Raw genomic sequence first — 12,831 nt, 5'->3', positions numbered from 1 at the left:
CTTTATCATCTGATTTTTACCCTTCTGATCCTCAAGAGATCAGCGTCTTTTTCTACACTCTGTTGCTTGTAGCCAATCTTCTCACCTTGCCCAAGCGTTTCTCTTGCCTGTTACCTTCTGCACCTGTGATTGTTTGCACTAGTACTTGTGCCTGTCTTTGCCCTTATCCCTTTTGATTGACATTTGTTACTCCTGTTTTTATGTTCTTTGCCCTAGTGCAGCTATGGGAACCAATTGTTTGCATACTGCATCCCTCTCATCCTAACAAAGTGATTTCATTTCTTGAGTTTTTTTTTTCTTTTTTCTTCCACCATCAGATGCTCAGTAAGGGCCAGACCTCTTATCTTCCTCCCTCCTCGACCCCTCTCTCCTGTTTTCTTTCCATTGGTGGTTCCTCAGTCTGCGACTTTGTCCTAGCCATGGAAATGGTTTCTGCTTTCTATGGGGAGAAAAGGGACAGGGACAGAATACTGATTCCCTAGCATTTTGTTTCTTTACTAACCTTAGGACTCTGCTTAGGGGCACAACTGCTGCCAAAATAATATCTTGTGATTATCTGCCACAGTTATTCCCCACAATTGTCAATGTTTTTATTAATGATATTGTGTCAGCTCATGAGAACAGCCATTACTAACAGACAAAAACCCCAAGAAGGAGTCTGCTTTGGCACTGGTCATGACTGTCGTAATGGCCCATCAAATGTGGTCTTGTCATCCGGATCATGAAGTCTGTGGTGACTTCCTGCCGGAGGTCATACTTGCCAGAGCAGCTGATGACTGGAGTGGATGGGATGCTGGTGTCAGCCTGGATGGAAGGTGCTTTTACCAGCTTCCTTTTTACTAACTTCCTTCCTTTCGGCCCTGCAAATGCCCGATGGTTGGCAAGAAATGAAACAGCAGGAGTATAAGGTGCGAAGCTGATGCTGATGGCTCTACCTTAAGGAAACAGGCTGTTTCCTCATCAGAGGTCAGACTTATCCAACAATTTCTGCCTCTTCCATCCATGTCCAAGAATGTGTGTTTGGGGGGCGGAGGGGGAAGTGGACCAGAGGAAAAGCATCATCAGGCCACTCTCGGTGGACCAGGTGCATTATATTGTTGAAATACTGATGATCCACTTCTCCAGTGCAACATTAGACCTGTGCAGCTCCTTTCATGTGTTGCCTGGTGTGTCACTAACAGTTGCACTTATTCGCATATGCATAAAGCTGGCTTGTTTCTATTTCAACACCATTTGTTTTGGAAAATGTAGGCTTTGGACATTACCAAGTTCTGGTCAACTTCACGTAAACAGGGGCATTACTTTCTTTTCACTCAGGCAGCATGATGCGGGGAAGCCAGGTTAGCCTTTTCTGCTATAGTTATACATACAGTGACCTGATGGAATGCAGTACGCAAACAAGTTTTTCAGCTCAGCAAATGACTGGGTGTTCACCTGGAGATAGTGTTCTCAGTACAGTGAGCCAGAGGAAGTATGGTGAACGAATGCTGGGCTCTTTTTGTACTGCACCTTGATCTATTGGGTATTCTCTGATGCCATGGAGAATAGTGCTGAAGCATCACTTTTCTGCCAGAGGAAGAGCCCCTCTTAATAGATCAGGAGGATAATGGAAAAGGAACAACCTCTGATGCCAAAACCTAACTGACATTGATGTCAGTATCCTCCTTTATGATGGACTAAACATTCTTCTGACTCTGTCCATCTGGGTTTTCAGAAACTGTCTACTGTCCCCACAGGAACCTCACCAAATACTGCCATTTGGTGCATATTATGTGAAATCCTTATTTTAGATATTACTATTCTCTGGGCTGTATCCCCAGAGAATGGAGTACATCTGTGCTCGTGAAGATGGCTTGTGTTCATCCCAGTATCAAAGAAAGAGTGCTGTGATCTCCCTCCCAAGACACTGATTTAGCACTGATTAGGACTGTCCTGTGGGAGCTGGTCACAATTCATCCCCATTATACCCATGCTGCCTAGTGTGGTATCATTTTCAACGGTCTGTCTGAGCTGAAACTCTGCCAGCCCTCCTGCTCCTGGAAGAGGAGAGGACAGAATGGGTCACAGTTATTCTGTGTACAGGTGTAGCAAGGCACTTCATAACACAGTTGCTTTTGTGGTGGTTGTGCAAAGTGCTTTATTTCTCTCTATTAGTCTCACTGTTTGAACTCTCTCTGAGGTCAAACTCAGCTGAGACATGAACCAGGTCCTAATCTTTGGTTGAAGAGTGCATTAAGATTGCTCCCTGCTCAATCAGTTCTACACAGCTTGCCTTACTTCATCTGCCCTGTACAGCTAGGCAGCTATAGCTTACAGTAATGATATGTTCCTCAAACTACAGGTTATAGTGACCTGGTGTAGACTCCTGCCAAGTCATTTATTTGAAAGCTTCCTCTGAGTTGTCTGGGTCAGGAGCTCTGCCATCATGGCCAGGACTCCACCTGTGCCCTGCGCCATCCAGCAGTGTGCACCTGCTGTTCCTTCCGGGACATTTGCATCTGTTTAGAGAAATGGTCAACTATTTTCACCTGCAGACTGATCTACCTCTGCCAGTGCCTTTACTGGAAGCACAGAGGCGAGTACTGGTCACCAACCAGCTGCTCTTGCCCACGCCCAGGCAAAAGTTCAGAGCCTTGTGCTAGCCTGCGGCCAGTCTCCAAAGCGAGTGGCTCTGAGAAGCTGTGCTAAGCCTCCTGCTGGTAGGCAGCAGAAGAGGCCTGGTTAGCCTCTACAGCCAGGTTTACATTTTTGTCTGCGGGCTCCACAGAGCCTCCTTTTATAGTGTTCTTAGTCCAGCATGGTGTTTGCTGATGCATGCATTCCTTTCGTTTGCTGCTTCTAAAGCTACTGATAAGACCAGCAGCTCTTTTATCTCCATCTGAGAGGGATTGTTTGAGACACAGTCTAATTCTTCCCCTTGATCTGTCTTGACCGTGTCATATCTACGTCAGCCTGCTCTCTCTTTTACGCTGCTTCTCTAAAGAACATGGTGTGATCCTGCAGTCTCTGTGCCTCCTCAGTGATCCATTCAGACTTCATCTCTCTCAGAAGACAACCTGGGACCAGGCCCACAGTGAAAGTCACTGGTGTTTTCATCTTCCTGAGCTTTCCAAACCATCCAGAGTTCACATGCCATATGTAGCAACTAGGTGCTAAGCCGAACGCATCCCAGAAGTACTGTGGTGCATTGGCTGCACTGGATGTGCCTGACTGGTGCACGCCAACTTCTTACATTTACAATATTCGAGCTTCATTGACAGCTCAGTTCCAGAGGTCCTGGGCAAACAAAGGCTGCCACCTCATCTTGCTGGGCAGGGTATTAGGGTGGAAAAAGGGGCATGTGGGCCTCCCCGAAACTACAGTAGGTGTAGTTAGGAGAAGCCCCAGGGTGATACCAGCACGTTATCAAGCACACTAAGTGCAAAGGGATGGCTCATCTGTTGTGTATGTGCATGTTTGGTCCCGTGGGCACAAGCTATTTCCAACCCCGTGTGCTGGCAGCATGCGCGATGTCTAGAGGCAGACAAGGGGAAGTTATACGAGTGAGGCGGGTGCGGGTTGCTCCTTCCTCCTGCAGCCTTCCACCAGAAGAATAATTTAGGGAGATGACTGAAAGCGCAGCCTCGACCCTAAACCCCCAGTCTCAAGCTTTTTGAGCAGAGGTCTTTTGGACTGTTTAGACGGGCGAGTAACTCAGCTTTTGGAAACGACTGCATTATCACGGTTACTTTATTTCAGCTTTCCTCCACAAAAAAAACCGGCTTCGGGCACGTGCGGTGAAAAACCTCCACACAACACCGAGCCCCGTCACCGCCGGCCCGGCTGCGGGGCCTCCCCTCTGCCGGGCGGAGCTCCCGGGGGCGGCTGCCACGCGGCTCCTCGCGGGCCGCCGCTCCCCTCACGGCCCGGCCCGGCCCAGCCTCGCCTCAGCGCCGCGCCAGCCCCCGGGGGGCCGCGGCGGGCGGGGCGGTGGCGGCGGGAGGCGCCGCGCTCCCCGCGCTCCCCGCCATTGGCTGGCGGCGCCGCCGGCCGCGCAGGGGGAGGGGGCGAGCCGAGGCGGCCTGGGCTCGGCCCCCGGCGCGGCGGAGCAGTCGCGTTTGCCCCGTCCCGTCCCGTCCCGTCCCGTGGGCAGCGAGCGCCGCTCCGCCAGGCAGCCCCCCGGCACCCGGTCCCTTCCTTCCTCCCCGCCGCCGCCGCCGCCGCCGCCGCCGCCGCCGCCGCCATGGAAGAGGAGCGGGCGGGCGAGCAGATGAGACCGCTGCTCACCACGGTAACGGGAGGGGCGGCGGGGGCGCGCACAACGGGGAAGCGGGAGCGCGCGGCCGGCGGGGGCGCGCGGCGGGGACCCCACCTCACGGCCCCCGAGCCCCGCTGCCCGTTAACGGCCGCCGCGTGCGCGCGGCGTGATGGCGCTTGGCCGCCCCCCCCCCCCCAGTCTTTGTTCCGCCGCGGGGGCGGCCTCGTGTCCCGGCCCCGCGCACGGCGAGCGCCCCGCTCCCCCTCGTCCTCGCCCGGCGCCGGCTCGGAGGGCTTCCGAGGCGGCTCCGCTTTCCCTCGGGGCCGGCGAGCGCAGCGAGGCAGGCGGTTGGTGCCCCGCTTCCTGCGCTGCCGAGCGGCGCACGCGGTCCCCCGGCGGTGGTTTCCCCTCGCCGGGGGTGAGTCAAGGTCCGGGCTCTGCTCTGAGAGTCTCCCCCGGGGCCTTTTCCCCGAGGGGCGTCGCGCAGCAGCCTCGCCTCCGTCCCTCCTGGCGTGCTTTGTGGCACAAAGGGCGGGGGAGGACGGCTGGGGACGGGCCGGTTCCCATCTTCCCGCTGCTCCTCCAGGAGAGGCTCGAGGCGCGGTGACAGAACCGGCAGCCCGGCGAAGTGCTGGCTTCCTGTGACATCAGTGCACGAGGGCGCCTTCCCTTTGTTCCAGCGGGAGCTTCGCTAACAACTCTGTCCGCAGGGCTCGCATCTTCCCTCTTACCGCCTTCCTCTGTCGGCTGCAGGAACCAGAGCAGTTGCACACCTCTTCATCTTCTATAAATCCATTTTAGGCTGCTGCTCCGCCGTCTTGTCGCTGCCCCTGAAGAGGCACCTTCTGAATTCGTGTTGGTTCATTCAGGGTAAATTCTTAGTGAAAGCAAGCTGCTTGGTCAGGTTAATCCATGTTAGAACTACCTCGACTCTCTGAAGGTGAGCTCTCTCCTTAGCGGGCAGGAGGGCGCTTAGAATCATATAATCACTTCCATCTAGTAAAGAGGTGCTAGGCTGCGTGGAGCAAATTGCAAAATTGTTGGGCTTCGGACGTATGGGGTTAATGTGAAAGATGCTAATGGTTACCCTCAGGTGAATCCTAATGCAAAGAGGATTGCAGGCTTGTGAAAGTCAGCATGCCCTGAGCACAGCTTTGTCAGGCCCAGCAGGAGTCATTTAGATTCTGTTGTACCAGAAATTAAGAGGGGGCTTTCAGGTCAGCCACATGAGCCACTGTACTGCTGCATGGTCGTTTTTCATGGAGGCCCTTTGAACTGAGGCGCTCATTGGAGCGGTCCAGGGTGGTTTCCTTGCAACAGCAGTGGCTAGTCAGGAGCCTGCTCTTGGTGCAGAAGGGTATCCAGGAGGTAATTGTAACTGAGGCAGAAATGAAGATGTCAGAAAAGAGGGAGGAGAACAGAAAGATTGGTAAAAGCTAGAGGAAAGAAGGGAATTTATAGGGAAGACATGAAGTAAATGGCTTAAAGAAAAGACAGGACACGCTGATCTTTGAGCAATTACATAGTATAGCAACATTGGATTTGTTGTGATTCTTGTATGTTCTAGTATAACACTACTTAATCCCAAAAACAAGTTCTTTTGACAGTACAGCTTGACTTAATTTTTGTGTTCCTGTGCTTCTGGTAGTAGAGGCCATTACTTCCGCTAGCAGAGCTTTCTGAAACTGCTTACACGTGCATGGCTTTTTCAGAAATAAACATCTCTGTAAGATGAAAGGATTCCGCAGAAAGTGTGAATTAAGTGCTGTGGCTTAAAAACAAAGAAGCACAATCAAATGACCTCCCTAACTTCCTTTTTGGTCTTCCTCCAGTTTTGGTAAGTCAGATGGTTCTGCGTTTATGGGCTATTTGATATAAAGTTTGGTGCCTCTTAATATGGAGGGGCACCTCTGTGCCACCCCCGGGGCTTATTTCATCAAAAGTGTAAAATACATTTTAACCTTGCTTGTTTTATATTTTAGGTCCAGTCTTAAAGAAGAGAATCATCAACTTCTTAGGACATTGTTTTTTTGAGGAGACTGCTTGGTGGCAACATGTATATAAAAGGTGTAGAGGTGTGTGTGAAACAGATGCCTGATAGAATTATTACAACTAGAGAGCAACTGATGATCAGAACATGGTAGGAATAGAGAATACAACAGGGAAAAGATAAATAACTGCATAAATCCATGGTTCTCCTATACCTTAAGTACTGTAAGCTCCCCTCTTAGAAAAGAGGCATTATTATTGGGAAAGGTTCACCAAAGGGCAACAAGGTATGAATTAGCTCTTAGGTGAGAAATGACTCAACAGGCTAGGACTTGTCAGCCTAGCAGAGATAACTTGGAGATGGGACGATGATATGTTAAGGCTCTATAAAACTACTGTGGAGAGAGCAGATAGAGATTGAAAAGAAGGCACGTGGCCAAATCACACAAGCTGGGAGCTGTCAAATGAAGGCAATAGGACATAGGTTCAGAGCTAACAAAAGCAGGCAGTTCTTCACTCAGTGTAGGGATTTCACAGGTATGCTTGCAGGGTATACATAGGTATATGATGTGTACACAAGAAGTTTTTGTGGACTGAAGGGGAGGTTGGACAAGTACTGGAAGAGGGATACATGTTGAAGTTAAGAAGTAGCTGAGAAACAACCTCAGGAAGTCTGAATTGAAAATTCAGGAGGTTATGAGAGTGTAAGGAAGAGGTGTTTTATGCCTTTTTTTTTTGTGTTGCCGTAACACGTTCATTTTTTTGGGGTTTGTTAAAGTAGGACTGCAGCGTGTTAGTCTCTTGGTGTCTACACAGTGGTAAATCTGACAGTTAGTAATGGTATTAAAAAGCTTTATTGATTACCAATGATCTTGGTTCTCACTCCATGTTTCTATCATGGTGTTAGTTACTGCATAGCTTGCATTTTTTTTAAGCAGTCATAAGTAGCATTTAAAAGAACTTACATTAAAGTTCTATCTCTGCGTATTTTTCAGGTAATATTGTGGAAAGGTGTTATCCTGAAACAAAAAAGTTGAAATTTCCATGCGGTATTTGATACTGGTTTGTGTATTTCATAAAGGGTTTACAAGGTTGTAGACCAGGTGGTATGGCTGAGTAATGGGTGATATGGTTCTTTGCATGTGTTTTTTTTCCCATTTCAATGAAACAAATCTGTTTTTATCACAGTCCTACTGTCAGTGATAATAGAACTGAAAGTGGCTCTTGTTGGGGAAGAAGCTTTTCTTTTTGTCTTTCCTAGTTGAAGCGTGTCAGTAATGTGGTCTGCCAGATATTGCTGAAGATGGCATTAGTGTCCCTCTGCTTTTTCTGAAGTGACTACATGGTTGGCTCCCACTTATTTTTCAACAGCTGTGTGTGTGTGTGTGTATTATCAGGTGGGTTTAGGCTTTGCTGTTGAACAGCAATCATGTTTCAATGACAGCTTCTGCCTTTTACTTTAGGCTTTGTTTTAAGACTCTTTCAGATGCATTTCACTTCACAAACACATCAGCACTTCAGTGGAGTCTGCCCATCCCGTTATCCCAATGCCTTTTTTAATGCAACAAGATAGTGTCTGGTACTCCAACTTTTCTCATGTGTAACAAAACCTGTGAAGGCTTAGAGGGAGTGTAGGGCAACAGAAATCAGAGCCACTTGAAATAACAATATATACAGATTGATGAAAATTAGCCTAACTGTCAGAATCTGATGGCAACTACAGTTTCAGCAGTTTAGTCATCAAAAATGCAAATTGCTTTTTCTTTTCAAGAAAAACCTCAAGTACAACTTAATTTTCATGAATATATTTCAAAGGAGAACCAGGTGTTTGGTGGCAGTTAGATTGAAGTACATGGTTTCAGAACCAAGCTTTGGTCTAGTTACTGCATTTCAGGCAGCTTGGTAACTTTGTCTAACTTTAAAGTATATCTCTTGGGTGGTTATTGAAACAGTTCCTTTTTAAAAGCCTTCCAAGGTTTGATTTAGCTGTGTGGTTCTTCACATGTGAAAATGTGAGTACCATCAGTATGGTAAAACAAAGTTTTTACAGAATTGACTACTGCATATCTTTACACATCTTGTGTGACTTTTTTAGAACTAAGGGAACACTTTTTCACTGTGTGGTTACTAGCCTTCCTATTTGACATGTGGCTTTTGTGATGGTAGGTCAGATGACAGATCTCTGGAGGACATTTATGCTGCTACAGTTACATTTTTTTCATATTACCATATGCTGGAACTAGTGTTTTCTCTTTATGGCTGGACAAGAGTAACTGAGGGTATGTCTGTACTACATAGTTCAGCACAGTGCAGGAACCCTGTGAGTTTGTCATATCTGACTGATCGTACACTCTCCAGAAGTTAAACCAGTACAGTTACAGCTGTACTGGTTTGCAGCTAAATAGCACTGACCAGAGAGAATTTGATTGGCCTGATGACCTTGCTGACTTGATTCTATGGCTTCTGAGAGACGTGCTGCTTTTCTCTATTGTGCTGTTTCGATATTCTAGGTTTGGTTAGCGTGTATATTTTGGACAGCTTGCACCATGCAGTGGGCTATGGGCAATGGCTATGATCGCTTCTGGGTTAGGAGTACTGTGAGCTGCTATTAACTATACATGCTGCCAGTCTTTTTGAGTTCTTAGGAAGTTATCCGTGGCTGCCGCAGACTTGAGAACTTTCATTAGGCTTCATTGCAGTAGTTTTTATTTGCTGTCCAAAATGAGCTTTGGGTGTATTGATTAGTTGCCTTATACCCATGTGATTGATTTGCTTCTCTAGGTGACTTTTGACATGTCACCAGGGTGGTTGTTGACTCTTAATATTAAATCCTTTGCACAAGGGTATCTGTTACATGACATCTTTAGTGGACCCTAAAGTGGTGCTTAGTAAGCAGGACCACTTTATAACCAGTGATTGGTAACATACAGACTGTAACTTGAATGTTAACTAGAGAGGTTCTCCCAAGAACACTGTAGTGCTTTTGGTATAGCATATTCTGGAATGATAAAGTTTAGAAACGCTTGCATTTCACATTATTTACTAAAATTAAGATAGCTGTCTGGCTAATGTTTTGAAATAATGATAAGAATAGGGAGATTCAAATGATGGCTCTATTAATCAGCAGGTTGAGAACTGTACCATGAGTTTCCTAGCCCTGTATAACAGTAAATGTCTGAATGCAAAAATATGAGCATTGATTCTTCTACTGGCATTTTTACAGTCTTCTTACATATGTATTTCTCAATTCACAATTACATGATTAGCAGCAAATGAAAAAAATAAAACGCTATCTTTTTGAAAGTGCAACATTTGTATTTAAAACTCGGTCCTGGCATCTGAGAAGCTCCTTTCTGTGTTACTGAGAATAATCATCAATTATGCAAGCATCCCAAATCTACCTTGTCAGCATATCTCAGTGGTTATTAGAAGGGATTATCTGTTTAAGAGTCTGTGTTAGTTAGTGCTTGGCACACTCGGAGCTCTTTGTTTCACAGTGAGTTAAAATTTGCTGCAGTAGAGGCAGCATGTCTGTGGCAAAGGAAATTTATATTTTTTTACCACTAGATGGAGCCATTTTATTTGTGTATTGACATGCTTCTTTCCATAAGTTTTAAAAACTTTAAAATCTGTTTAGAGGTTTTGTATTTAGAGTATGGCCTATAATTATTTTATTATTTCTTTGTTTGTGGAGAAGATGAAATATTTTATTCTTCCAACAGCAGTGTTAGGATTATACAGCAGAAAGGCTATTCCATTTTTATTAAACATGTAAAAAAAAGAGTGAATGCTTGTGAGTTACGGATGATACAGATTCCTCTGTAAATTGTCCAGAGTAATACGAGTGGATCTTGTGTTACCTGAAGTAATGTTTCAGAATATTGATTCATATTACTGTGTATCTTAGCCTGGAAGCTTTTGTGACTGCTACCCAGTAAGGGCTGTTCAGCTGGACCTGAGATTTTGTTTTTCCTACTCTGGTGCCTTAACTGAAGTGACTCAAAGTTATGCAATGGAATGGTTGTTCTATTTGGGTATACTGGCACAAGTTGTCTTACTCATTTCAACAATGTTGGAGTGCTTCGTAACCTTTTTTTTTTTTAAAAAAAAGGGTCTTGTTAATTCTAGCAAGTTCCATTTTAGCATAAGTATTTGAAATGTTTTATTTCTTGTGTCATCTAATATCCTCTTTCAGCAACCAGTTTTCTTTTCTAAAAGTTATGTTTTTCTTTGAGTTTGATTCTTTGCCCCTGTTGGTGAAGTAACCAACTTCTAACCTGCAGTGCATCTGATAGACCTTGACTTCCCCTCTTTCAAGTCTTTTGTACTGAAGACTGTTTGGTGAACCCAGTCTCAGACTGAAGAGTAGGACCTTATTCAAATCTTAATTTTGAATTCTCTTACCTGTACCTCACAGTATACCATACAGTATGTCCTCTTTTTCCCTGTATTCCTGCTGTGAGGGACTTTGAAATTTCTTCTGCACTTGTTTCTTGTTCAATCTCATAGAAAGTTTAAATTTTCAACAAATGATGTAGAATGAGTACTGATATTTTTCATAAGATGTAGTTGTGCTGGAAGGCATCTAGACATGTCAGCAGTATGGCTAAGACAGTATCTTGTAATACCAAAATATTTTTAAACTTATAAACAAGCTTTAAGTTTTTTTTTTTAGTACTAAAAGAGTCTACAGTAGAAGTTTCCAGACTGTTGTCAAGCCATTGCCCTGGTTTAACAGAATCCGTGGCGTTTGCTTCCAAACAAAGTGGAACTTACTGTGAATAAGGCATGTGGACAGAAGCTGAAGAGAAGAAGCAGGATTTAACATTCAGAACTGTGTCTCCCGGCACCCCACTGCCTGATGTGTATTGCAGTTCTGCTGTTTGACCTCCTCTGCTCACTGCTGCTACTTCTCTACAGGATAAGTATGCTACTGGGGATCTGTATGTTGAGGACTGCTTTTCAGGTGGGGAGAACTGAAGGCTCACCTGAAAACTTGACTGATTGATACATTTTCTTTTTTTCCCCATCATCATCTTTTCACTACGGAGGCATATGTGCATTAAAACCACGTATGTGTGTGGACAGCGTGTCTTGGAAAACTATGCTTCCCTAAAGTGACGATTTTTTTCCTGGTCTCTTACGCACTAGGCTGATTCCTTTGTATTTTCCATGACTAATGGAAATATAGTAAATATATTCTGGCTGTGTCTTGATTTGGATCTATTTTTGGATGGAGAGAGACAGCTAAGTGACTGTAAATACCTAGGTTATGGTAAGGATAATGGTGTCAGTTATTCCTTGTTAGAGAAATCTAAGATTTTGTTTCAACAAAACTACCAATTCTGAACACCACAACTATTCCATTAGCAGAGTAGAATTATCATTAGACTTGAGAATCACTAGTCAGGCTGTCTTGATGGTATATGCCTGTTACCAAAGAACGGAAAAAGGTTAAAACAAACCTGTGTTAGAGAGAGATTGTAGTGGAATCTCACTTGGTGTTGGTTTCTGGAGTGCGATAGCTTCCCAGTGCAAAAATTCTGTTGCCTTGTCAAGAGATTCAGGCTGCTGTGTTCTGGATCCCAGAAGTCATGCGAAGCTGAAGCACTTGTGAGTTCTTCCTTTCAGACAAGGTTATGAATAAGCTACTGCAGCTAATAAATCATGTTTATTGCTAACCGATCAGACTGAGTTCACATTTAGAAGCCCTGATTCATCAGATACTCTTCTGCATGTGTAAGAAAGGATGTACAGCAGATACACCTTGTTGCCTTTTTGTACAGACTTGTTTTCTGCCTCTGTTGTTTAACTTCAGTTGAAAAAAAAAGTTTTCTTCCCTTCTTACTGCCGTCGACATCTGTTGCTCATTTCTACTGCTGAACAACAGCTCAGATGAGTTGTGGCTTGTCTGTTTCTACCTCGGCACACTCAGATAATGCCTGTATGTTCGTCCTACCCCTGCTTCCCCCTTTCATGTGCTCTGTTTTCACAAAAGAGTTCAGTCGCAGGTTTCCTTTTCATGCATGCTGTCCTGCTGTCAGGCCTGTGCGACTTCGTGCATGGAGGAATGAGCTGTTCTGTGCTTTGAGGAGGTTGTACTTGAAGATCAGCCACTTCTCCCAGGCTTTTACCCTTTACCCTTCACAGTAGCATTCCTTGAGATTCTACCAAGAAGAGTCCTGAACAGGCTGCATTCTGCTCTCGTGAAGTCCTGTGTTATAACTGTATGTACTGGGTCTTGTGCTGTGTACTGTACTGTACTATTTGTCTTTCTTGCTTCTCTCAGGACTTGAAACTCCACAACTTCGTGGCTGCTGCAGCCAAGCCTGTTTCTGACTTTCACATCCCTGTCTGTTTCTTCCTTGTTTGTGAACAAGTACAGCAGAGCATCTTTACCGGTTGACTCACACCACTAAATCATCTTCAGCACGCTTGAGAAATCTGCTGGAGTGCTGTGCCTGACCATGCTCTACCAACAGATACCACTGTGGGTCTAGGTCTTGATGTATACCAGTGCCCACGATCATGGAGCTTCCTCCAGCTTTCAAACAAAGGATTCTTCTTATTCCTCTTGACGAAGAGATCTGTAGTGGGCACCTAGC

General features: G+C 45.6%; 1 protein-coding gene across 7 annotated transcripts in view; it reads left to right on the top strand.

Annotated features, from left to right (window-relative positions):
- The window catches only part of SLC4A7 (solute carrier family 4 member 7), a 137,849-nt gene that overhangs the window by 42,602 nt on the left and 82,416 nt on the right, over window positions 1-12,831 (top strand). For 2 of the 7 annotated variants that reach the window (XM_050708547.1, XM_035556365.2), the window contains exon 1: window positions 4,038-4,270. The exons of 2 other annotated variants lie outside the window; for them this stretch is intronic. In XM_050708547.1, the coding sequence (XP_050564504.1) occupies window positions 4,223-4,270 (48 nt within the window). In that variant the 5' untranslated portion in view covers window positions 4,038-4,222. Of the gene's footprint in view, window positions 1-4,027; window positions 4,271-4,962; window positions 5,178-5,949; window positions 6,075-6,219; window positions 6,313-12,831 lie in introns of those variants that run through there. 3 more of the 7 variants (XM_035556366.2, XM_035556367.2, XM_035556369.2) reach the window with 3 other exon arrangements.

This window comes from Cygnus atratus, chromosome 2 (assembly GCF_013377495.2).
Source record: "Cygnus atratus isolate AKBS03 ecotype Queensland, Australia chromosome 2, CAtr_DNAZoo_HiC_assembly, whole genome shotgun sequence".
Lineage (NCBI taxonomy): Eukaryota > Metazoa > Chordata > Aves > Anseriformes > Anatidae > Cygnus > Cygnus atratus.
This window is presented reverse-complemented; position numbering and strand designations above follow the sequence as displayed.